The 26,264-nt window shown below is 38.9% G+C and overlaps 1 protein-coding gene across 2 annotated transcripts; it reads right to left on the bottom strand.

Annotated features, from left to right (window-relative positions):
- Positions 1 to 7,073: 7,073 nt before the first annotated feature.
- LOC310963397 (uncharacterized protein) lies at positions 7,074 to 16,972 on the bottom strand. Of its 2 annotated transcripts, none has more exons than XM_083936207.1 (17): positions 16,471 to 16,972; positions 15,442 to 15,485; positions 15,234 to 15,298; positions 15,099 to 15,160; positions 14,749 to 14,809; positions 14,409 to 14,610; positions 14,216 to 14,302; positions 13,935 to 14,015; positions 13,551 to 13,730; positions 12,672 to 13,387; positions 11,481 to 11,954; positions 10,608 to 11,169; positions 10,445 to 10,515; positions 9,603 to 9,743; positions 9,109 to 9,269; positions 7,810 to 7,900; positions 7,074 to 7,664 (listed from the first exon to the last, which is right to left on the bottom strand). In XM_083936207.1, the coding sequence occupies exons 1-17, from the start codon at positions 16,492 to 16,494 to the stop codon at positions 7,582 to 7,584; spliced, it is 3,105 nt and encodes a 1,034-aa protein (XP_083792333.1). In that variant the 5' UTR covers positions 16,495 to 16,972; the 3' UTR covers positions 7,074 to 7,581. The 2 variants fall into 2 exon arrangements, with proteins under 2 accessions (XP_083792333.1, XP_083792332.1); XM_083936206.1 differs by having other exon boundaries at positions 10,608 to 11,232.
- Between the last annotated feature and the right edge of the window lie 9,292 nt (positions 16,973 to 26,264).

Here is a 26,264-nt window from a genome sequence, read left to right on the forward strand (position 1 = left end):
GTACGTTGCATACTTAAACGCTGCAAAAAAAACACATTAACACAAGTGCAATAACAGTTTTAGTGGATTGCAGAAACGTATAATGCCAAAAAAAATTCTGGCAACACTTGGGAACACTGACAACAGCTTATTAATCTTCAGTGCTTCTGTCGTCATAATTACCCTTTTAAGAGGTTTAATGAATGGGGGGATATGTAGCTGTTAATGGATTGCAAAGTGCTTTAAACTTTTAAAAATTCAAGGAGAAACGGTTTACTTTTTACAAGGTGACTTATATTTCTTCTTCACTGGACTGTGATGGCAAAGAGGAACAGATACAGTACATTTCAAGTGAGTAAGATGACACGCATTAATGGTCTGGGGCTAAAGTGAACCTGGGATGTCATGGCTGCTTCTTCTAAACCATTAGACACCCAATCAGCTGTTATTTGGCTGGACTGAAACCCCATGGATGTTAATATTGCATGGCTGAGAACTGCTGTAGCAGAAAAACACCACTTAATCTGTTTCTCTTTCTCTTTTCTTCCATCTCTCTCTGACTTAAGCTCTAAATCACGGACAGAAGTTTTTTTCTCGAGGTCAGACACAATGACACCTCTGGAAATTCAACACATTCAATCCAATTGCAAGGTTGTGGGGCAGTGGAGCGAAAAAAGGAAAAAACGTAAGCTGCTGCAACTGTTGATGTAGAGTTATTGGAAATCAACAACCAATTTTCATGAAAATGAAACAGCGGGGAAAACATTCATTTTTTAGATTTATTTTTGGGGATTTTTACCTTTATTCAATAGGACAGGTGTAAAGAGACAGGAAGGGGAAGATAGAGAGGGCCGCATGCAGCAAAGGGCTGCGGGTTGGTATTGAAACCTGGCTGCTCCAATAGAGACTCATCCTTCAGTATACGGGATACACGCTCTACCAGGTGAGCTACCTTGCGGCGCAATCCTAATTTTATTTAATCGGATTAATCAAGGTTTCCATACAATCCAACTGTGAGTGTTTAGGTCTGCTTGGTCAGGTTTACATTTTCACACTAACCGGAGCTTGATGTTTTTACCTTTCATCCATCACTTTTAGCTCATCGTCTCAACCATTTATCCATTGTGTTTATCCATTACTTTTTTCAGTTCAACTGTTTAACCACTACTTTGAGATATTTCACCCATCTATTTCAACATGTTTTTCATCACTTTTAGCTGTTTCTACCTTTTATCAAATATAATAAATACGTGTTGTATGTTGTATTTTTTGGTATATTTTTGAGTGTTTGACGAATTTGGATTCAGTATTTCATATTTTTAACTTTTTTATTACTGATTTTGTATTTTATTAATCATCTTTTTAAATGTATTAATAGTTAAATTATTCTCAATTGTATTATATTTATCTTATCTATGCACTCATCGGTAATGTAATGTGGGACCCTTTGTCCTAAAGAAATATGTTCACATACACAAAACTGCATTCCCAATTATATTTCAAGACGTTAGAATGCAGCAGTTTCTGCCAGAAAGCCCTTTTTTGATGCATGGGGTGCACGTTGTGGAACAGTTGCTGTCAATTGAACAAAACTACTTAGTTAGGGTCAGGTAACAAAACTACAAAAAAGATTCTCAAGATATGCAAAGAACAGACACACACACACATACACACACACACACACACACACACACACACACAGACACTTCATTGAATTCCTTTTCAAGTGATAATTCTTAACAAGCGTATTAGGTTGACAAAGTAACATGGCAGGTTGAACTTACCAAACCAACTGTCATAAGATAATTGGACTTTAAGATTCAAAGGCTGCGTTTTCTCCCAGAAGTCTCATCATGACTGTGTCCCTGAACATTTGCTGTACTGTATCTTGTATAATTCATTTTCATTCATCCTCAAGAGAAACTCGGGTCAAGCTTCTATCAGCTGTGTGCGTGTTTTCCTTTTAGAGTCATCCCTCTCATAAGTGCAATGTGGATCAGAGAACCAGGACTGGATTAACGCGGCAGAGTTGTGGGTGGATGCGATCATGTTGGCTGATGAGGTACGAGGCAGGTGGTCATTGAGATGAACACGGATGGACATGGATCCACATGGATTTATATTAAAGCGGTCAAGGGAGAGGTTATTGTGTCACAATGAGTTTTCCTCATACGGAGTAATGCTGAGAGCTATGTTTAAATTTTGACAACATACACTGGAGTGGAATTCTCATTAAATAGAGCCATCGTTTTTCCTTATTGACAGCAAAATCATCGACATAATGCTATATTCCAGCCAATTTCTTTAATAAATCAGTTCATTGTTTTTTGTTTTTGCTGAAATGTGAACATTTTTTAGAGCTTCTTCAAGCTACTACAAGTTAAGAAGGTGCTGGATGAAAGTAAATTGTAAAGTAAAAGAAGTTGAACCATCTGCACGCATATAGTGATCCCTAATTTATTTAACTTTCTGTGTGTGTGGATGCTTTGACCCTGCACTGTGTTATTATATTGTCAGCCATCTAGAATAGAAAGCCTTTATTTTCATCGTGCAGAATAATAATGAAATTAGGGGCACTACTCCGGATAAGTGCAATAAAAGAAAGATCACAAAGACAACAATTATTTCAGCAAAAAAACAGCAACAGCTGATGACACGTTTAATAATAAGTACAAAAATCAATAAAACCAATGTTAAATTAACAAGAAAAGACATTCCTATCACTTGCTTCACATCTCCATTCCCATATGAAAGGAATTAAACGTCGGCTGCTGTATGGGTTACACTATGTCTTATTCATTGAGCATTTCTTCTGCACTGCTGTTTCTAACGCAGACTATGATGGATAATGCAACGCAATTCCCTCTTCTGTGTCTGGTGACGAGAAATAAAAGCACAGTGCCTGGGCTCAACTGAAGGTAATTATGTGGCTGTTCATTTTTACTCCAGTCTATTTGTCCAGAAGAGTGTGCACAGCCTACTAGCTGAGATCTTTTTTTTTTACAACAGAAATTAAGTTCAGCTGAGAGCTACAAGGATGACACAGTATCTTTTTATGTTTGCAACCAGCTGTCATCTATCTGTTGTACTTATTCTATTACAATATTATTTTTATTTCATTTTACTGACTTGAATGAATGTATTTCTTTTTTTCATTTAAAAAAACAAGGTTTTGGATTTTTATGCAACGCTTGCATTGCAGCGAGGTACAGTGCCTACAGAAAGTCAGCGTAGCCTTTTGAAATAGTCACTTTTTTTTGTTTTACAGCCTGAAATGTGGAAATGTTTAAAATGGATGAGTCCCTTTAGAAAAACCATTCTAAACATTCTCAGGTATAACTAATCACCTTCCAGATTACACACAGAGTTAATTGGCCTCCATCTGACATTAATTGTGGTGTTTTCCATTACTTCAGAATAAAATGAGCCTTTTATTGAGGAGTCCACTCCTAGTAGAGTATGGTAACACAAAGGATTCACCATGGTTGGAGAGATGCTTTCAAAAGAGCTCAGGATAAAGTTCTGAATAGGCACTAGTTAGGAGAAGGATAGAAAAGATTTCAAAGGCTTTAACTATCCCTCTGAGGACCGTTCAGAGTATTGCTCAGAAGTGGAAGGCATATGGATCCACCCAGACCTCACCTAGATCGGGCCGCCCCTCCAAACTGGATGACCGAGCCAAGAAAATATTGATCAGGGAAGCTACCAAGAGGCCCATGGTGACCTTGAAGGAGTTACAAGTCTTAATGGCAGAGGTTGGTCGATCTGTGCATGTGACAACAATTTCACAAGTTCTACATGTTTGACAAGGTGGAGAGAAAGAAGCCTCTTCTGAGTCTCTCAAAAATATATATTAAAGATTCTGATGCCATGTGGATAAAGGTGATATGGTCAGATGAGACCAGAATTGATCTTTTGGGGCTGAACTCCAAACTCTATGTTTGGCAGAAACCAAACACAGCACACCACCCAAAACACAGCATCCCTACAGTGAAGCATGTAGGGATGCTTTCACTCCCACACATAAATATGGATATTTAATTTGAAATACTAAAAGTATTTAGGTTAGATTTTAATACAGGGACCCTCTATAGGACAGGGCCTCCAAATGAGGTACCGATTGGAGTGACGTTACATTTACATTGTATAGTTGTGGTCACACAAACACAAAGTACTTGCCCCACAGTCACCCTCAGACCTCGGGGCAGTTGCCCACTCGATAAAACTCAACAGCTTGCTCTAAACACAACTCTACGTTTTTTAGTGTTAACAGATGCAACAAATAACCAAAAGGACCTCATCATCATCCAATGCTAAACAAACTTAGGCTATATAAACACTATTACGACATGGTCTTTCCTCTGTGTGTATATCCTCATTGCACAATGGACGTGTATATCATTTATTGTCTTCATGACTCGAGAATTGAGCCTGTTTACAAGAACGAAGTCTTCAGTATAACTTGTGTGGATAATTAATCAATGAAATCCTGACGAGCAGATATTTTATTGAACGTCCCATTGTGTCTGTGCCAGATGTGTCAGTATCTTCTAGCTGTCAACAAGGATGTAACCAGGATGTAAAGCAACAGTAGAGTTTACCTCGGGGTATGCAGCTCTTTTTGCTGTTTGTTAGTGAATTGAGGATGTACATGGGTCAACAATTGAATAAATGTCTTTCATTTTCGTGCCATTTCAATTGTGACTTGGGGGGGTTGAAATATATATTACAAAACAATGCCCTGCCCCCAAATTAAATAATTCCTAGATTGTTAGAGGATGACTCATAGAACAACACAGAGCACCTTGACTGTAAAGAGCTTATTATTCACTCTTGTGCCTCTCGGCCCCAAAACAAATGCTTAGAGCCAATGTGAACAAAGGAAGGAAATCATACTCAATGCTTTAAGTCTGCTCTGAGAACTGAGACTCAGGCTAATCACAGATCATTTGTATAGCCTATGTGGGGACAAATTAACTCTTGGCATGCGAGCAGGCAAGCAGTGAATGTAAATACTGTGTCATTAATATACTCTGATTATTGAATGTGTTCACCAGCTGCCAGGTTTTAGTGTGGCATTGTTTCTTCAGGCTTATGATGAAGTCATTTGTTATTCCAAAAGGTAAATCATTTTTTAGGCTTTTATTAGCCTTTACTCATTACTCTGTATTTCTATTTCGAGTGATATCTCTGTATTATCATTGGCACAAATGGCCATTTGTAATAAAGCTTCCAAGTGTGGTAGCAATTGCAGTAAAATGAGTTGTTACTGTGTGAAATTCACTTAATTCTGAGGCAGAAAGAGAAAGGGATAAGGGGTGAAAAAGAGCATGTTGTTAGCAAGGGCTGACATTAAGCTCGCTGTGAAGCGGACTCTCATGAATACATTATTCAGTGGCTGTCTCGCCACTTAAACTAATTTAAGGACAAGATCCTGCATTTGGCCTTAAGTTAAGGTAGCGAACACAAATATACAAATGGTTTTGTGAGGTTTCTTTTTATCCACGCCACAGCATGGCTTAGGATAGCAAATATATCTAATGACTAGATGCTTTGCTAGTAAATGCAGGGCTGCATACTGGCAAAGCTCTGGTGATACTACACAGATCATGATACAGGGGGTTACTATTCAGTGTACTCCATCCTTGTTTTTGTGTTTTTGCAATTTGAACTGCAAAGAAAACCCCTTACCAATCTCTTATATTCTATTTTAAGATGCACTGAAGGACCCTGGGAACATGATCCACACTCACCCTGACTTCATTGACATTTGCATTATCAGTAAAGAATAAGACTAGCATTATCTTATATTTTTATTCTTGCTGACGAATACCATGAAATACAAAAAAAACAGCAACGTATCCATTGTCATAGTGAGCATGTTAGCATGCTGACGTTAGCATCTGGCTTAGAAAAGCACTGCAGTAGGCCTTAGTGAAATTATTTATTTATTGTGATCCTGCTTCCTTTTGTCCTGCCTGAACTGACCAGGATGCTGAGTAACCTTTCGATCCTGCTGCAGTGAAAGGACACAGGTTACTCACTCACCAGCTGGCATGTCTATATAGTATCACTAAAACAAACAATCCAACACCTTCATGTTAAAATTTTCATTCTGAGCACAAAATCTTTCACAGGAGTCAAAGATGCCATTTCACTGCACATTTACAGGCAGCCCATTTGGCCACAGACATGGTTTATAATTAAAGACCTGGGAGGCCAGCCCAGTGAATACTTCGCTGGATGAAGAGGCAGCATCCACTTCTCTGAGGGAGATCCCGCCCAGAGGCAAGTTAGACTGCTGGTGCACCAGGCACAGCTATAACTAGACATTCAAAAGCAATAAATTATCAAACTGGCATGCTCTTGAAGCTGGACTCTGGAGGCGACACTACTTTCTTTTGTATGTATTTAAGTTCGGAATGTTGGATTCATTTAATTTGATTGGCTCTTTCAGGTCGTCTGCAACAGTGAAACATTTTGAATTAAAAGGACCATCATAAACATAATTATCCTGTAGCCCCAACTGCTCTATCACTGAAGTTGATCAAGGCTTTTTCCAATATCAGAACAATCCCACAGTTCTTGTTTGAGAACCACGTTGGTATTGTGTATCATAAACTAGTCAGTAGTATAGGGAAGGGAAACATGCAAAAAACACAATTCAGTCTTCATGAAGTAGGTCAGTAAATGTATCATGACAACATGGGGTACGATTTCATGCCCACCAGACGATGTCTTGTGTCAGTGTATGAATGTCAGCATTTCTCAGCCATGGCCTTTATCCTTAAATATTACTGGCAGACCACAGTTAACCATAGATTAACATTATATCAGTTATGAGCTAACTGAATATCACCAGAGAACTGCTGGACCTTGACCATAAGTGTCTACTAGCCCGAGTTTGTGCCTCATATAGTAAATAAGTATACATTCTGACAATACTACACTACGTTCATTGAGGTTACTTGAGTTCTTGGTGTGGCATTGTGGGTCATAAATTGGACAAAAGCTGTACACTGCCTCTTAGAGGCCGGAAACGATACATGCACAACCACAGGAAACGGCTAAATAAGGATCAAACCTATAACCTCTAACCTATTTAGAAATCATCTTTATTAGTTTTTACCAAAATAGTATCATTACAGGCACGGCTAAGCAATAAATCCATTTAAGTAAAAATAAAAATAAAAAGTAAATCAATGATGAACTGAGTTTTCTTCTCATGTTTGCTGAAATTATCACTATATCGTTACAGTGCAACGAGGCCAATGCGCTGTTCTTTCATTTTTACAGCTAAACAATAATAGATGACAGAAATAGGAAACATAGTAGCAGAATCGTGATTTATATTTTTGCGCTGCCGAGTTTGACAGAGACTCCTCAGCTCTGATAGGTTGAGGGTTGGGCACGGTGACAATTTCAGCAAATTTGAAAAAAACAAAACACACAAAACACATTTTTTAAAATGACCAACTTCAGCTTTAACAAGTAACCAGCTTTTTTTCTATTTACACCACAGAAATAATGTCATTGTATTTTAAATATCCAGGGCGTCTGGTCATTTCTTAGAATCATATGGCCGCCATCCAGCTGAAAACTTTAATCTGAACTTTCTGTTACTATCCTGGTATAGTGCAGAATGGCAGGCTGTGAACCGATGTTTTGGATGCTGTACGCATGTCCTGTGTAAAAAAGAACAACAACATCAGCAAAAAACATTCTCAAGAGGTCTTAGAGGACATGTAGACACAGCTGGCATTACAGACAAGAAGCATTCACTAAAATAAATATATTTTGCCTTATTATATGTAATGATATCATTCTTACCACATGGCACCATAAAGGATGGTCCGGGATAGAAGGTGGAGTCTCTGCCGTTGATAGTTACAATCACAGCGCTTGATAATAAGTTAAAAGCCTTTAAAAACAACAATTAAATAAATTAAGAACAATAAAAGCATTCAAAAACAACAATTGAATAAATTATGAACAATAAAACACTTTAAACATATCGGGTGTACAAGAGGACAGATCGCTAAGATGACAAAACCAAGAAGCAACCTCTGCGTCTGAGAAATGAAGTCAACAAAGTGCCAAAAGCTGCAGTTCGAGTGTTTGCCTGAGGCTGCCTCAGAACAAAACAGAGCAAATCCCCATAGAGCCCCATGTTAAAATCCCCAACTTTACAGCAGATAAACATGTTTACAGCCTGGAACAAAAACGTTTGGTCTCATTTCACTATCCATGACAACTGTACGGGGGTAACGTTTTTATATAACTCCTGTTCAAATTAGATTAAGGTTTAAAGTTCTGCATAACTAAGGGCGTGGCTGCTTTAAGTGACAGATGGCTGCCGTCACAGGTGGCTAACGTTAGCCACTAGCTGTCTGCTCTGCTACACTCAGCAACACCTCAGCTGATACTGCATAGATAGTAAGCCGACTCAGTGGACGCATGTGTTGATGCCTTTTTGGGGAATTTTTCACCCAAATATTAGACTAATAATATGGCTTGCTGTGCGTTTAACTGGACTAAATGACAGTATTTCATTTGTTAGCATTACTATTTCTCAACAGTCAGTCAATATATCAATCTTGCACAGCGCTATAGATGGCAACGTTACACAAATTTCAGCCCCCTGCGGACTTCTTGGTGTCAAAACCATAAATATAACTATTTGCAATAGCGGTGTAAGGAATTATTATCTACAGATTTTAATCATTATCTTGGATGCATCAGTATAATCTGAAATCAAGTTAACGGATTTGCTTCAAATTGATCATTAGAGTGAGTTAAATACAGTGATTCCCACAGTATTAGATTCTATCTGTGGTGGTAGCTGACCACCTCGGCTTTCCTCCCCTCCCGTCAAAGTAGTCTAGCTTGTTAACCTTTGCTAGGTTAGGATTTGTTTCTATTTGTTTGCCCATTTCTGGATTAGCCAGGAGCAGGCACTGCCAAGATGGCAACAGCTGGAGCCATCAGAAGCCACCTACTTTGAGCTCCATTGTGGCTCCTCAGAACCATATGGTTGACGTCACGTAGACTACATACGTACTTTGTACAGCCTATACATGAAAAAAAAATAAAAGAAACATATGATAAGTAAATAAGAGGTGTACTGACTATTGTGGAATTGTGATCCACACATAGAGGCTTCTTCATGTAGGAGCCCAGCAGGATTGTTCCAGAACAGAAGAAGCCATAGTTTAGGTCCACCAGGACACCCATAGCCCTGCCTTGATAAGAGTACCAATCAAAATGATCTGGAGTGATGTCAGGACTTCCTGCAAGAATATTAAACAGCAAAAATGATTCAATGACAGGTTGTTTTAGACCCTTTCAGAAGAATCATGTGATTTTTGATTACACATGTCTATAATACAGATTTAAAAAAAGCTATAATTAAACTTTTATTTTTATAGCGTAAGAAAATGCATATTCCATATTTTTCGGAAAGTTAGTTTAAATCTGCTCAGCTTCCTAAAGTATGCAAATGACACTGAAAACCCCGAATTATTCAAATACCAGATGATTAAAGCTTTAAGTCATTTCTCCTTGTTGGCATATTCACTGCAAACATCTATAAATGATGCATTATTAATCAGACATTTTCTTACGGTCATCAGGGATGAGCCAGAGATTCTTAAACCACTCGGTCAGGTTGGTCTTATCCTGCTTCTGTAAGACCATCGGTTCAAGAGGAGGAGCACACAGATCGGACACAGAGAGAGCAGCGTGGGCTCTGTGTGGCGGCAAAACTGGAACAGAGAAAAAAAGAAAAAGTTGAAGTAAAAAAGAAAAAAAAGAAAAAAGGGGACAGCTTTTGGGTGACGCAGAAAATTCAGTTTTAACAATTTAGTAACTCATTCAAGTCAACCGAGGTTAACCAACAGGCAGCGAAGGCCCAGCTGCTGCATTTACAATTCAGCACAGAAGGCTAACGGGCTCAGTGTAAATATTGCAGCCTGGCTGCCAGGTCAGGCCTGACAGAACAACTGTCAAGTTTGGCATTTTCAATTTATCTATCAAGTTCATACTGGCATTTCTCTCTACTGTGTCTACAACGAACATTAGGCTTCTGCTGTACCCACTGGCGACTTAGTTACATATAGTATACATGCATTGGGCTGCATACATACTTTACAGCCATCTATGTAACCCAGGTTGTACATGCAGCTTATTTGTTTGAACAGACAGAAAGAAATGGAAATCATTATCCCTGCAACATGCATTTTTATTCTTCAGGTGTATTGGTTGTATATTAACGATTGTTCATTCATCATTAATGATGACGGTTTATCATCATAAACGTGACCAAATGTGTATTTTCAGGTGGATAAGGAGAAATAAAATGTGTGGGAAAACACTCAAAATAGATAGTTTAGTGAAGAAAACATAAATCTGCAAAATGTGGTTGGGTTATAAAGTAGATTCATATATTAACAGGTCAAAAACGTACTCAAGTCGTCATCGTCCTCATACTGTGCCAGCTGAATCATGGAGGACACCCCACTTCTGAGGGCCTTAAACCTGCCAAAAAATAAATGAATAAATAATAAAAACCACACAGAGTCAATAAAGAGGTCGGTGTTAAGAGCAACTGCATTTAGACTTTCCCTTACCTGCCCTCTGACTGACACTCGCTGTCCTGTGGGCCCTCAATGTTGGGAGGACTGTTCTGTGTGCTCCTGGATTCACCAGCATCCACACAGAGAACATGTTTATTAGTCTGACTGCATGATAAACAGTCTGTAGCTCTAACTTCCTTAGCAGGACGCGCAGTAACTTTACATTTGTTCTTCTGACCCACTTCTCTGCTGCTGACCACAGTCGGGGTCTCTGTGGATGAAGTAAAAAGGTCTTTATACATGGGCAGAGACCGCTTGACAGTCTTTGGAGCCGACAGTTGCTTTGGTTTCAAAAGAGGCACAGGAGATCCCCCTAGTGGTTTTGATGAGCCTTCAATGTTGCCATTTCTGGGAGTCCCAAGTTGAGTAGATCCGCTCTGTTTAGACCGCTTTTTTCTTTCCTTTCGAGGTATGGGCTCCTGCTGCTTAGGCTGCGGAGAAATTGCCTCCTGAGACAGGTCATCAACCATCCACCAGTTACCAGGAGGTTTCCTCCGCCGTTTCTCTGGTTCTGCTGCCCTGAGCTGCTCCCCAGGTCCTCTGGGAGGGACAGGCACTGGTGTGATAGAGCGTTTTTCTTTACAGACGTGATGGTATACTTTTTGAAATACCTGCTCTCCTGTTAAACATCACATCATAGAAAGTAACAGAGCTTATTGGTTATGTTAACAAAACTCAAACACAGGTATAATTTGTTCCTCACTAAAACACAAAACAGATCAAGTACAATTTGCTAATCGTTATATACTTTTACTTAAGACATAAATGCAACACTTGACTAGTCATGAGAATTGTACTAAGTATTGTTAAACTGTGGTATCGGTTCTTGTAAGTAAAGGATCGTATTTCCTCCATCACTAAGTTTACCTGAGGTGTGGTCTCGTGTTGTGAGGTTTAAAGGGCTGGACTGTGCATTCAGATCAAGGTCCAGGTCCTGCTGCTCCGGCTCTGACTCAGTCGTGTGCAGTAGTTTGTCTCCTCTTGTTTTCCTGTTTTTCTTGTGTTCGATTTTCTTTTCTTTAGCTTTATTTGTGTTCTGACTGGATGATGGGGCAGGCTGTGTCGGATTTCTTTTCTTTAAAGCTCTGCCGCTCTTACCCTTCACAGGTGAAAGTACTGCTACGCTGGGCTCTTGGATGGACTGCTTTGCCTTTTTGAGTGTAGGTTGTTTGTCCGTAACATTTGTTTTTTCTGTGATCTGATGGTCCAATAACCGATGTCCAGGCTGCTTTCTTTTCCCCTTCCAAACAATCTGAGCCTCATCAGATGAACTCCCTTCAGGCAGAATCGGTTGTTTGTTGCGTTTAAGCTTTCCATCTGCAAAATCCTTTTCTGTTTGTGCTTCAGAATAGATTATATATTTGTCAGTGGCAAACAATATAAGAAGATATAATGCTGTATAGATGTTCAATGAGATGCCTGAAATAACTTCTTTTTAACTGCTTTTCAATAATAATGTCATACATTTCACACCCCATCTCTAATAAGATAATACATTCATTTTCCATTGTTGTCATTTCCATCTACCCCAAAAGAGGTTATGTTTTCAACTCTGTTGGGTTGTCAGCAGGATTACAGTAAAACTACTGGTCTGTGAAAATGAAAAAAATGGAAATATCTCATCAGAGAGAAGTAGGGCTGTGCAATATGACATATGTACTGTATTATGATTTTTTAAAAATCTATTAGTTAGTATTTTGGTCGTTTATCTTGCGGTGTCATGAATCATGCACTTTACAGGCTGAGGGGTGTGTGAAGATAACGTGAGCCGAAGTCGCTCCGAGCTTTATTGGCGCGGCCATGGACTGTGTTTCTCTCAAACGAGCCAAGGCTTTAATGATTTATGCATTGCAATTAAGTCACAGCTGTTTCTACTACTTTATAAAAAAAAAATAAAAAAAAAAAAGCTCTTTAGAGTTCAAATTTTGAAAGAAATGTATTCACAAATATTGAAGTAATCATTTCGGGGGTAAAAGACCAGCATAGACACTATGTGATAACTAGCAGAAAGACCAAATGTCAACAAAGGAAGAATAATCAACGGTAGCAGGTCCTCACCTGAAAGAGAACCCGAGTCTTCAGCTTCTGCATGCTCCTCACTGCTCTGACTTTGTTCCTTCCGAGTCATCGTCTTCTTTATTGCATCAGACCCTTGCGGCACCTTTTTGGTCCTCTTTTTTAATAACGTAGCACTGCTTATCATGGAATTCTGATTCCCATCTTTTAAAGATTTCTTCACGTCAGAAAACTCCTGAGTGATTCTTTCTACGTTCAGAGTCTTTTTTTCTTGATGCGTTCCCCTTCTGGCTCCGTCTTTAGGTTGTTCCTCTTCCTTGTCACTTTCTTTAGATGGCACCTTCTTTAGTAGTTTCTTTTTTTTTATTTTCTCTTCTTCCATTAAGTCACCTGCAGGAAGATCCTCTGGACAGGACAAGTCCTCCTTATCATTTCCAGGCTCAGTCACCTCATTTTTCTTAGCCGTCTTCTTCTTCCCTTTAATTTTATTTGTTTTTTGATCTAAAGTCTGATTCCCCAGTTTGCTCTTTGTCTGTTCAGATTCCTGACGTTTTTGTGCATTTTTTACCGGGCTATCCTTCATGCCCTGGTCCGTTGAGGTGTCTTTGTCAGTGCCGGAAGTTCTGCTCCATCCCTGTTTCTTACTGGTGGCAGTTTTACTTGGGATGGAAAACAAACAAGGTTCATCATCCTCCATGATCAGGAAATCATCCTCCGGCTCAGGAGGAGTAGGTGCCTTCACTGGTGTCTTTCTGGAACTAAAAAAAGGCAAATATATTGATCATTAATAATTTCTTTTTTTATGTTGACGCACAAGTGATACTGAACTTTGTAAACATATTTTGGTTTCCTTCCATTTTTTTTTTAACAGAAATGCACCAGAGCGACACATTATTAAGGTTTACCCTTATCCCAACTCACCATGCAGGTTTGGGCTGTACAGCGTCTCTAAGCTGCTTAAGAAAAGATGTCATGTCTTTTCCCACACGGGTGGTGGACCGCACTGATTGCTGCCTCTGAACAGTTTCTGATTTTTCCTCACGAACTGAGAGTCCGGGCTCCTGTCTCACTGCTGACACAGGGGGGTCTGCATTTTCTTGCCTGGGAATAAACACAAAGAAAAAAAACAGAAATGATTGAATTAAGTTCTTCAGTTAAATGAAAGAATGCAAAATGTGTTGCTGCATTAAACAACTGTGCAAACTTTTGCTGTATCAAGTTATATTATCAAGTCTTTCATCTATCAACTCTGCACATGCATGTATATTTGTATGAAACTATGAACTAAAAGTCATCACTTCTTACGTTGGTGATTTTCTTTTGCCCTCAAAAACAAGTGTTTGAGGTTCCTTAGGTGTTTTGTCTTTAACTGGGTGACTCTCTTTGCTGCAGAATAAAGGAAAAATACATCAAATGCACATAAGCATACATCCCAAAAAGGCAAACATCCAGGTATTGAACACAGATACCAGACAATAAAAAGGTCAAACATCAAAACATTAAAAGGGACCCTTCAAACTGCAATGGTCATTTGTGTATTGAAATCCATCAAGGCATGGGTGCTTGTAGCATAGAAAGGCCCTCACCATGATTTCTCCGCCTTCTTTTTCTGACTGGACATCTTGGGTTTGCTTAAAATAACCTCGGTTGGAGGGGACGCAAACTCCTCACATCTAGAGGAAAGGAAGTAAATTAAACTTGCTTCTGGTGTAACTGTTGACACTAGCATCCTAAACGTTATACAAACAACTAGGTATCTACAATCAATTAATTACTTACTCCTCAGTGATGTGCCCATTGCACTGGGGTTCCTGGATGAGTAGAGGGGACTTTGCCTCTTCTCTTCCTTCATCTTCACAGGCAAAGAGAAGTGGGGAAACAGCTAGGTCTTTTTCATTGCCCAGCTCTTTAACAACCATATTCTCCTCAATAGGGCTGGATGTCTTCACCGGCCCATGCGTTATGAATGGAAGGTCCATATCTGCAACCACAAAAGCAGCCCCCTTTAACAAGACACAATGTTCTACAAGTGCAAATGACAAGTGTCTGAACATTTGATAAATATGGATTTAAATAGACTAGGTATTTTCACAGTAAAATATGGGGTTGAGTCTCTTACCAATGTCTTGTTTTGGACCGGGCGTCCTTGTTGCAGGATGCAGTACATCTCGTTCAGGACCCTTAAAAGTTACAAAATGTATAGTTAAAGGCTCAGGACACCTAAGGGCACAGGCACAATGTGGCTATTTTGTCATACAAAAGCCCACATCATGCGATTTAATTAAAGCAGAAAATTAAAGTTGTATAACAGCAGCGATTGAAGCATTAAGTAGTGTATAAGTGACAAAAATATAATCAACCATTCAAAAGACGCATCATACTGCCACTGACGCCGTTTATTATCCAACATGAGAGCAAATTTTTCACAATTTTGAGCGCTTGTTATTGTAGTGATGGACTGTACATTACCATTTGGATTTTTGGACGTCTTTCAATGAAATCATCATCATCATCCCCATGCGAGGATGGATCTGAAAAATAATAGTTAAATATAGGTTGACAAACGATAATGCAACAAACTGCAAAATTACACACTCAACTCACCAAAGTCATCAAATATCTTCTCAACGTCTCCTAATGTCAGCGTTCCTTCCCATTGTTTAGATGAACTGAAAACACAAATATCAGGTAAACATGACAGCAATAGAACGGCTGAGACACTAAATACTAAACTGTATTTATATAGCACTTTACACACAACAGTTGATCCAAAAGCTTCTTCACACAGCACATTAATACTTTTCAAAAGTACCTTTCCTTGCTTGTAAGGTAGCACAGTTTCCTTTTTGGTCTCTTCTGTGAACAGAAACGAAACAGAGCACGTTACAAGCGACGACTGGGATGTGGTTTCTTTGCACATGTCTCTCTTTCCCGCTAATTTACGCAGTTTGCAATGACAGTAGGAGAAAGACTTTGCCCATAAGTGTTTTTCCTTCCTGTTTTTTTATTGTTATTCATAATTGTATGTTTGAATTTTGGAATTTTTGAAGTTTGGCATGGTTGATATTGATATTTGAAAAAAAAAAATTGACTCTGAATATAACTAAAAATGTGCATGAAATGGTGATGAATGCGGTTCAAGGGGCCCCCTGTGAATTTTTGCCTCTGGCCCCAACAGATTCTAGAAAAGCCTCTGAGGATGGACAATATTACACAAGTACAAGCAACAGGGTTCCTACACCTTTCCAAAAGTTAAAATTCAAGAACTTTGCAAGCAGTTCAACCATCACCTATCCTCCTATCCACCTGTCCTGCTCTAACACACATGAGTCTAATGCTCTGCTCGTTATCAAGCAGCTGAAGCTCGCCAGGGGTTTCATTATCATTAGACTCAGGTGTGTTAGAGCAGGGAGAAACCTAAAACATACAGGACAGTGGGCTCCCACCCCTGCCATATAGCAAACATTCAAAGCCGTTTTATGCACTTTATTCAAAATCCAAAGCACTTTTCAAACCTTGAAAACACCACACTAAAATTCAAGTGTTTTCAAGGATTTTTAGCACCAGTACGAACCCTGGCATTACTGCCTCCAATATGACCAAACTGAGCATTAACTTTAACCTTCATTGAGTTCGGAATGAACTAATTATTAATTATTCCTTCGCTGTTGCAATAGTTTTAACGTTAATTAAAGGTTCTATCTCAGCGTTCTTTGTAACGTCACTTAGCAACAGGAGTCTGAACGTAGTTACAGCCCCTTCCTCCCACTGTTGTCTGTGTGTTAAGTTGATCGGAAGGCACAACAGAAAATAGGAACACAAAAATAAGACCGTAACTTACCAAGGTAGGGTACTTTGTATCCATTTATGTTATCTTTGAACGGCAACGTTGAACGACAGCGATAATGTAGGTTGTGCTGACGGTTAGCTATGCTAGCTAACGTACCATTTTATTTTTAATAACTGCTCTTACTCGGTTAGCCTCAGAAATGTATTTCTTTGAATCCGCTCTCAAAAAATAAAGCTGAGAGCGACTATACAATCATATAAAAGATGGAAAGGCCAGAGGTGTCGCCCGTGTCATAACAAAGATAACAAAGTTAGCCTTTAGCAAAACAACAATTGACAATTCGCACTTAACGCGCGCTCTAAACAATTTCGAGGGATCTTCTGCCCCGAGGTTTGCCTTTCAGGCAATACTATTGTCCCATTTGGCAGATGCTAATCCGCAGTCGGTGCGTTTAAACTATACCATAAACTTGAATATAGTAAAAAATAACCATAAACGCAACTATCTGACTGTGTAGATAACTGGTGGACAAAGCATTGGACTGCCATGTACGTGCTGCCTGTAAAACCACGCACAGGGATTTGTAGCCACATGAGCCCAAACTTGTTCCTTTTCTTCTTCGTTGTGTTTTTGGGCAGACTGAGCCTGCAGCTGGGGCTTTCTGCTGCTGCCCCCTACAGGTTAATCATAGTTAACCGCTCACCCTTGACATATCCAATGATATGACATGTATTGGTATAGCTGGATTACAGATAATCAAACTCAAAAATATATTATAATATATCAAATAATTATTGTTTTTGTTTGTTCCAATTAAGTTTTTGCTGTTTCTCATCATATATGACTTATGTAATGTTTGAAAAATATGTTAACCCAAACGACTATAAAAAATAAGAATGATATTTCATAAATGCCCATGAAGTTTAGACTTTTGGAGTAGCAACATATATGTGTTTGAATTGTTAATCTGCCAAATTATGACTAAAGAGCCAGCGCTGCTGAACTGTTGGTATCATGCATGATAAATTGTATTAATGCTTATTTAAAATAAACATCTCCAATGAGAAAACTTCAATTAGCATTGGACTATAGGTTGGCATTTGATACAAAACATACTGTAAACTATGGGGAATGTTAAAAAAACACGCTGTAAATATACTGTGAGGTGGATGATAAGAGTGTTGACCCTCTGTGTAGTGTTGTAATAGTATCCTTATCAGAGCCTAATTGTGTTGTGATGTTAGCAATATGTTAGAAAAGATCCATAAAAGGTTCAGAGGTCAGTCAGCTAAAGTTGAAATAATATTGCTAATTGAGTTAGTTAATGTAAATTATGCCTGGGTACATTTTGAATCATATGGATGCAATCAGAGTTGTGCAACATTTATTAAAATATACATAGTAAAACAATTGTTCTCATGATTCTAAAAAAAAATCAACAGCATCCTTTTCCCTATCAGTGTTATTTCATCAAAAAGTTTAACAGAAAATATTTTTCTGCTTCTTAGCAATCTCCATCGGTTCCATGGCTTCGGGACTGACGTCTGCGTAGAGCGGCTGTCGGATATGTCTCCAAATCACCAAAATAATCCGAATGACAAACAGCGCAGAGGCCATAGCCAGCAGCACAACTAAGAGAAGAAAATGTACATTAAACAGATGTTTGGGATCACTGCTGAGAGGCATTTTTGCATAGGAATTACCATTATGATATTTCCTCACTTATGTAACAAGGTAACATTTGACATGTTTTACTGTGGATTGAATGTAGACTACTAAAAATTTACAATAAATCGTTTTTACTAGCACAAGTGTTACATTTTTTTAATCAGTACTGTGTACTCTGAAGTCTGAAGTCATTTTGTTAATGTGATGTTTACAATCCATATTATTAATATTGAGTTCCCATCAGTGTCTTACCAATGAAGATGCCATTGCGGCTGGGTGATTCAGCATCATAGTTTTTGTCCAGGTTTCCAGACAGCGCCCAGATCACAACCGGGTAATTTATGAGGATGTACCGCACGTGTTTGTCAAGGACAAAGTTTTCCAAAACAAACCTGTGAAACATGCAGCACAAACACATCTGCTTAAGAATTTCACTGATTATCTAGCATATAACATCCCTTATAAGAATTTGCCAAGGGAGGAGCACTATACCACACAAGCAGCACGGCAGCCAAAACGGAGTACGAGATGGTTGCGGCGTCTGTCGGGGACATCTTTACATCATAAGTCAATACGATGCTCAGGTTGATTAGTGTTGCAATGGTTGTCCATGTTGTATAAATCATTACACCATTCTGAACCTGGAAATAGAGACAAAAAGTTGTTTTATTTGAACTATGCTTCAAACATTGTATACTTAAACAACATATTAAAGGGAAAGTATAGGTTTTTGAAGTTGGGTTGGGAAAGAGAAAATGATGTGTGTTCTCATGGCCATCTACTGATACACTGTGAATAACGTCATACAACCCCACGTCCTAGATTCATATGACCTGGCACATGCAGGATTTAAACCAGCATACACACTTACTAATGCAAATACTGTACATTTGTCATACTAACCAGTACTCGGAGGAGCCACAAGTCTGCTTTGTGGTACTTCTTGAGCCAGGGCCCATAAACATGAAGTCCATGGCAGGTGAAGGATATCATTGCGTAGTTTGTGCAGATGACCATGAAGAGAAAAACCAGTGCAGCAATCATCTCTCTTGAGTATAAGGGCAAAAGGACGGCAGAAATACACATAAATTAAATATAACAGTTTAACTTAGGTTGCCTAATTTGCACTGAATAATCACACAGGAGAGGAGACACTTACCCTCTGTCCCAAACAAGCAGCCAGCCAATATTGAAACACAGATTGAGGCACCAGCTAATGAAGAATCCATAAGGCAACACCGCAGGGCTGCAGTAAACGTAGCCATAACCATTCCTAGGGGGAAAAAACACAGTTGATCAGTCTGAGTTGATGAAAATGTAGACATGATTGTCTATTTAGGCAACTATTCTGAACTAAATGACTCCTAAATTTGTCTCATGTCTTGTATCCCAGTTTGGGACTACAAACGCACTTCCTCTGCCCTATAGCCAGATTTGTTGGGTTTTAAACAAGAGAATAAAATAAGGTTGGCCGCAACTTTCTGCAAAGTCCCGCGACGATGTAGATGATCATCACCGTCAGCCAGACGTAGATGACGCTCCAAATGTTAAAAGTCCATCCTGAAGGTGTGATCTGGGTGTCAAACACTGCCGACACATTGGCTGTAGTGGTTTCATACGGGCCTAAGAGTGAGAATAGAGAGGAATGTAACATGTTAAACTAATATTTGTTATTTCTCATCCTCTATAAGTGACACTAAACAAACATTGACTTACCAATTCCAACTACAGACAGCCCGTTGAACACCAAACTTATCACAAAGCCGACAACAGACACCACTATCGCAGCAAGACGTCCTGGATTGTGTTTTCCCATTATGGTCTACTGTGATGAATGAAAATGTTTATTTCATAAAAAAAAAAAGACAAATAAAATAACTTTTAGTGTTTAGAAACTTACACGAAAGCACATAGAGCATATTTCAACATGTTGAATGAGACAAATGGAAGAATTATAATGGATAAATGGGGAAGATTACTTTGGCACATTGTCATGTTTATAATGAATAAGCAAATAGTGTTTTGCTAAAAGAAATGTGTCCTTGAGGAAGATAATGCCTTTCAACTTTATTGCGGATGACCTGCATTTGAACCTGACCTCTGACCTTAGCAAATGATAATAATCAATAATTCAGACTATTACACAAAGCCACCTTAATACCTTTTTAAAGGTTTGCTATTCTTAGTAAATTATTTTCAAAATTCAAGGACTTACGTAGGGACTTCAAGGACTTACGTAGGCTGACAATCAAGTTTCACAACTACTTGTGTAACTTCAGAAAGGTCCACGTGCAACTGCTGCACACTGAGGTTCCTTCATTATAATAAAATGTTGGCAGGAAACCAAAAAGAGTCCCCACATGATCAAAACTCAATAAAGTCAAACAAGACTTACCTTTCTTTTTCCCCCTCTCTCTGAGTCATCAGTGTGAAGAACCAGAGTAACTGCAGTGGACAGGGACTGCCTATTTTATATAATAGCTAGTTGTGTAAGGGCGAGGTTTACAACCACTCAGAGCATCACGTGCACCTCTTATCTCATATACATTTCCACAGTGCACTGAATAATAAAAGGTAAACTGTTTTCCCCATGTGATCCATAAATGTCATAACTTTAAAATGGTCACCCCTAGAAATGGACATGTGAAACCATGCTGCGATATAAAAGTCTGAAGATTTAGTTTTGTTTTCTGATGGGAATATCAAGTTTACCCCTATTCTTGCTACCATGAATTAATCTACTGTATGTCTCGCAGAGCTTAAAATTAGACAAAAAGCAGTAGTAGATTTTGTTAATGCTTTTTACAAATCCGTTTCCATTTAAAATTTGATGCCAGCAACATGTTTCAAAAAAGCCCGGACACGATGTAAGCGTTAGGGAACTGAGGAGACCAAGTGCTGTCATTTTGAAAGCGAAATGTTTTCCCATTCCTGCTTGATGTAGGATTTTAGCTGATCAACAGTTTGGGGTCTCCTTTGTATAATTTCTCACATTCTGTTTCTATTTGCATTTTACACAGCGATCCAACTGTTTTGGAAACTGGATTGTAGTATCTGACTAGTTCCTAAGTACAAAATCTGTACAACAACTTGTTTTTTTAGTCTTAGAAAATCAGGAAGGGAAGAAGGCTCCAAAGTAAGGGCGCACTGGCACTGTCCATCCGTACCATGCCCCGTGCTTTAGGGTACTTAGGGTACCCCCTCCCTCTCCCCCTGCAGCCCAGGCCCATTTTATACTCACACTACCTGGGCCTCGGTGCGAATGCTTCTTGCCTGTCTATACGTCATCACGCCGTAACACGTAACACGTCACACGCATTGATTGATGTCATCGCGATGCGTCGCTTTGTTTACAAATCTTTCCATAGACCTCAGAGTTTTTGTGCGTCTTGTCCAAATTAAATATTTTCATCGACCAAATCTGCAGTAAACACTCCACCTCCGCTTCACACCGACGTGACCCTTTCGCCGCCATTGTTTTAAATGTCCACGCATGGTCCGTCCTTCTTTTTCTATGTCCAAACAGGCGCAACTAAAATTACGTCAGAACCGCCGTAGGCCTCGTGCTGGTGCTTGTACATGTGCGCACGCTCGTGCTCGTACATGTGCAAACGTGCTTTAGAAAAGCCCACCTCTCCCAAACGGGCGTGCCCGTGGCCGGCGCCTAGGCGCGTTGCGGTTACACTCACACTGGTCAAACGAACTACACTTTAGCCGTGAAACGTGCTTGGGCACGGTACGGATGGACAGTGTGAGTGCGCCCTAAGGCAAAATTTTGGAGCAGGAAAACTGGCTTGGCCGTTTTCAAAGGGGTCCCTTGACATCTGACCTCAACTTATCTAAATGAAAAGTGCTTCTATGGGTACCCAGAAGTCTTCCCTTTACAGATATACTTATATACTTTAGATGATGTACACCCATTCAATGTGAAATCTAAAGTGAACGTGCAATCAACCCCTGCACTTCCCCTGTCACCCACATCTACAACTCTAGAAAAAAGAGGGCAGCCAGTCAAAGGTTAACAGAAAGACATAGAGTATATCTTCACATGTATGTGGCTTCAAGCTCATGTTTTAGAGTTAAATGACGAATAGATTGTTTAGAGTGATTGTAGGAGAGAAATGCAATGTTTAAAATATGCAGAGAGGACGAAGAAGTATTTAGGATGGGGCAAAGCACATAAAAAACATGAGTTCTTATTGGAATGGAGCCTGACATGTACAGTTGAAAGTTAAACATGCAGCCATTTAAACAGCTGTCGTTACTGCCCCTCAAGTAATCGTCCAGGGACATTATTGTACTGTGTAATTGAACTGTTTTATGTTGGGTTTTTTTCACTTATATACTGCAAATCAATCCACAAAAGCATGGAATTGAGGGAAGGGAATATTTATTTTCAACCGTATACATAATTAAAGTCAAAAGGCATGAACAAAAACAAACAATAACCACCATTTTTCATAATTGTATGAAAAAAACAGCTGAAATAAATAATGAATCTAGCACGTTGTTACATCTCAGAGTGCAGTTTAAGATCACAAAGTATTTACAGTGTGAGAGTGATTGAGACTACTAATTTGGACGTAAACATCATATCATTTAACATCACATTTATTGGAAGAAGCTTCATCATGTGGCGGCAGTGCAACAAAGTATATATTTTTATACATAGTATTTATTTAACATTCTTACTTGAATATGCCTGTGAATGTTCTCATTTGTCCAGGTCATCGTTATCCCCAGAGCAATACAGGTAAAAAACAACTGGACTTGATATTTGCTTTGGTACTACTTTGGTATTTTACTTAAATATCTTCTTCTGATTCTCTGCGATCTCCATCGGAGTCATGCTCTCTGGGCTTGGATCTATGTAAAATGGCTTTCTGATGTGGTTCAAGATCACCAAAAGTAACCGTCCGGCAAAGATGCAGCAGGATACAGCCAACAGCGCAGCTAAAGTGGAAAGAAAATATCAGAGGGTAGCATGAGTGTGCATACTATCAGTCCCCTGTTATCGGTTTAATTCCTGTATCAATCACAGTCAATGCAATATTGGTGGAAAAGAAACTTTAAGAAGACATGAAATATCCAGGTGATGTAATTAAGATTGATTGATTAAGATGACCAAGAAAAAGTTCCTCACTATAAAAGATGCTATTGTAAGTCTTAGCTGCAGCATTCACGTTTTCCGTGTACACCCCCGTCACTGCCCAGATCACAACGGGGTAAATGGTGAGAATGTACCTCACGTGTGTGTCTTGGAAGAACTCTATCATAAACCTGCAAGAAATACAACACATTTGCTCATGACACTTTTTTTCTGAACTTATAAATGCAGAATTTTCTCTTTTACACTTACCACAAAAACAACACTGCAGTCAAAATAGAGAGGGCGATGGTGGCAGCGGTAGTTGGGGACATGTTGGCGTCATGAGAAAGCACGATGGTCAGGTTAATTAGGGATGCAATGGTTGTCCATGTTGCATATATGGCAATACCGTTCTGAACCTGTAAAAGAGACAACAGAAAAGACTTCGATGCAGAGACATTTACAGAGTTGGCACAAAAGATGCTGCCGGGTGGTCAACACATAAACATAAACTTGCCACTGAGCAGCATTACTGTACTAACCAACACACGGTGAAGCCACAGATCTACTTTGTGGTATTTGTTGAGCCAGGCTCCATAATTGTGCAGACCATGGCAGGAGAAGAATATCATGACGTAGTTAGTCAAGGCGATTAGGATGAGGAAAGCTAGTGCAGCAGGCATCAACCTTTGATGAAAAGGATGAAAAATGTATATTTTATTACAGATATCAAATCATTTCAGTCTTGTTGTTATCCAGTTAAATACAGCAACTTTGTACTTCACGTTTCTTGTATTGATTTCCTTCTTTTTGAGTTTCTGACTTATACTCTTTGAATTTTCCGCTAGTGTATTTCTGCATGCTGGGATAGACTAAACAATTGCCCTTTAAGGGCCCATATTGCGAAAAGTGAGATTTCCTTCAATTTTTTATTAGAAGAAGGTCAAGGTGCTGTATAAATACTGTGAAGTATCAAAATGCTCAATCCACAGTCCGCAAAGAAATGCATGTGATGTCACAACTATATATAGGTAGAAAACGCAAATACAGTCATTCTCTAGCTGATGACGATGCAGAGATGCTGAGATGCTGAGAGCACAGATGTGGAAGACCCAGAAACACTGACTAATCAGAGCATACTGGGCTTTTTCAGGAGAGGGAGCTTTAACAGACAGGAGCTAAAATGGAGCGTATACTAATCAGACAGGAAAAATAATGTGTTTTTTTTAACATTAAAGCATGTAACCATGTCCTAGAAACACAAAGTTCAAGTATGAACCTGAAAATTAGCATCATGGATGGAGTTTAAAGCAAATTATTTGCTTGTTGGTAAGATGGTTTCTCAATATGAAATAAACTGCAGACCGATTCTATTTGAAGTAAATGAAGAAAAGATCACATCTCACTTTCTGTCCCACAGGAACAACCATCCAGTGTTCAAGCCCATGTTCAAGCACCAAGCCACAAAAAATCCATGTGGCAAAATAGCCGGGCTGCAGTAGACGTAACCGTATGCATTCCTAAAGAAAGAAAGTCACAGAGAGGTAAGCGTTTGCATACCAGGCACAATCAACGATACAAAGATAATCGCGAGAATTAAATTCAGGTTGGTTCTTACTTCCTAAAGATGCCAGAGAGGACGTAAACCAACACTAAAGCCATAAAGATGTAAATGATCGACCAAATGGTAAAGGTCCATCCTGCTGGTGTGATCTCGGTGATGAACTCATCTGAAATGTTACTTGTGGTGTGCAAAAATGGATCTTTGGGAGGCAAATTAAAAAAGATACAAAATGATTGCAGAATTTTATTTTGACACTCTTGAAAGGTCAAAGAATGCAACATTTTTCCCACAGTTGCAAATTAAATAACTAAGTCTTTACAAAATAATGCATATAAATAGAGCATTCAAACTTACATATTCCCGGCCCTGCCAGAGCAGTGAACACCATCGTGACGATGAAGGATAGCAAAGCCAGCGCTATGGCAATCACAAGGCTAATGTTGTGTTTTGCCATCGTGGAAAACTTATCTGAAAAAAAAACAAGTATTATGAATTAAAACACATCATAAAGTAAAAAATTTGGACATAATTCATTCTTAAAATCAGTTGAATAAAAAGACATACCGTTTAAAGAGCGTTCTGGGATGAAAGACACAAAGACTGCTGTCAAGGAGGAGCTTTTGTTGTGATAAAAAAGAGTTGGTTGTGTAACAGATATAATTTATGACCCCTCAGCACATGTTCCTGTTATTAACTTATATTGTCAGAGTTGGCAGACTTTCTCCTCATGTCCTTTGTTTTCAAATCACGGACTAAATGTATTTGTGATTCAGTGTACAGATAAAAACCTGACGTAAATAAATGACTCTGCTTCATAACTGAATTATAAACATTAATAACAGCTGGACTTTGGCCCCGGAGTCATGTTTGTTAGCAGGTCTATTTCAGCCAATCACTTCGGCCTGTGGCCCAGCAGTATACTCTTTATATATACACTCTATATAAATATATGAAGTGATGAAACGTGACTAAAGAAATCCATCAAGCTTTGTATCTAAGTTTAATGAGGTACTTGTACTTTACTTGAGTACTTCCACTTCTACACCTCAGAGGGAAATAGTGTATTTCTTTTACGTTAACTTTTTTACATACGATCACATATGTTCCAGATTTTTATTGTTGAACTAACAGTGTATGAAAAGGTAATATGAAACATAAAAAAACTCCTCCATCCAGCCACAGCATTCAAATGCATTTTACACAAAGCATCAGTTACAATAATCCCAGTAGATCTCTGATATAACTCTCTCAGAGGGGTCATTCTGTTCATACGCCTGTTTAGTAACAGCCATTTATCACCTTATGAAAGCAGCAATTTGGACCAGAGATTGCTTTTATAATTATGAATTGGTGATTAAATGCTGACTAGTTGCTTTTACTATAAGAAAAGTACACCTTACCCTCGTTACCTAACTTCACTCATTTGTTTTGTGTATTAAAGCTGTAGTGCATTCATTGCATATTTAGATTTGAACATATATCTGTAGTTTCTTATCCATATATTTCAACAGCCTGTCAAGCAGA

This window comes from Echiichthys vipera (assembly GCF_963691815.1).
Source record: "Echiichthys vipera genome assembly, chromosome: 21".
Lineage (NCBI taxonomy): Eukaryota > Metazoa > Chordata > Actinopteri > Perciformes > Trachinidae > Echiichthys > Echiichthys vipera.

Excerpts from the sequence above, each read along its gene's own strand:
- LOC310963397 (XM_083936206.1), bottom strand. The coding sequence starts at position 16,494 with ATGGATACAAAGTACCCTACCTTG. Across the intron at positions 15,486-16,470 it reads ATACAAAGTACCCTACCTTG|AAGAGACCAAAAAGGAAACT; the intron begins GTAAGTTACGGT and ends TTCTGTTCACAG. Across the intron at positions 14,303-14,408 it reads AATGGGCACATCACTGAGGA|ATGTGAGGAGTTTGCGTCCC; the intron begins GTAAGTAATTAA and ends CCTTTCCTCTAG.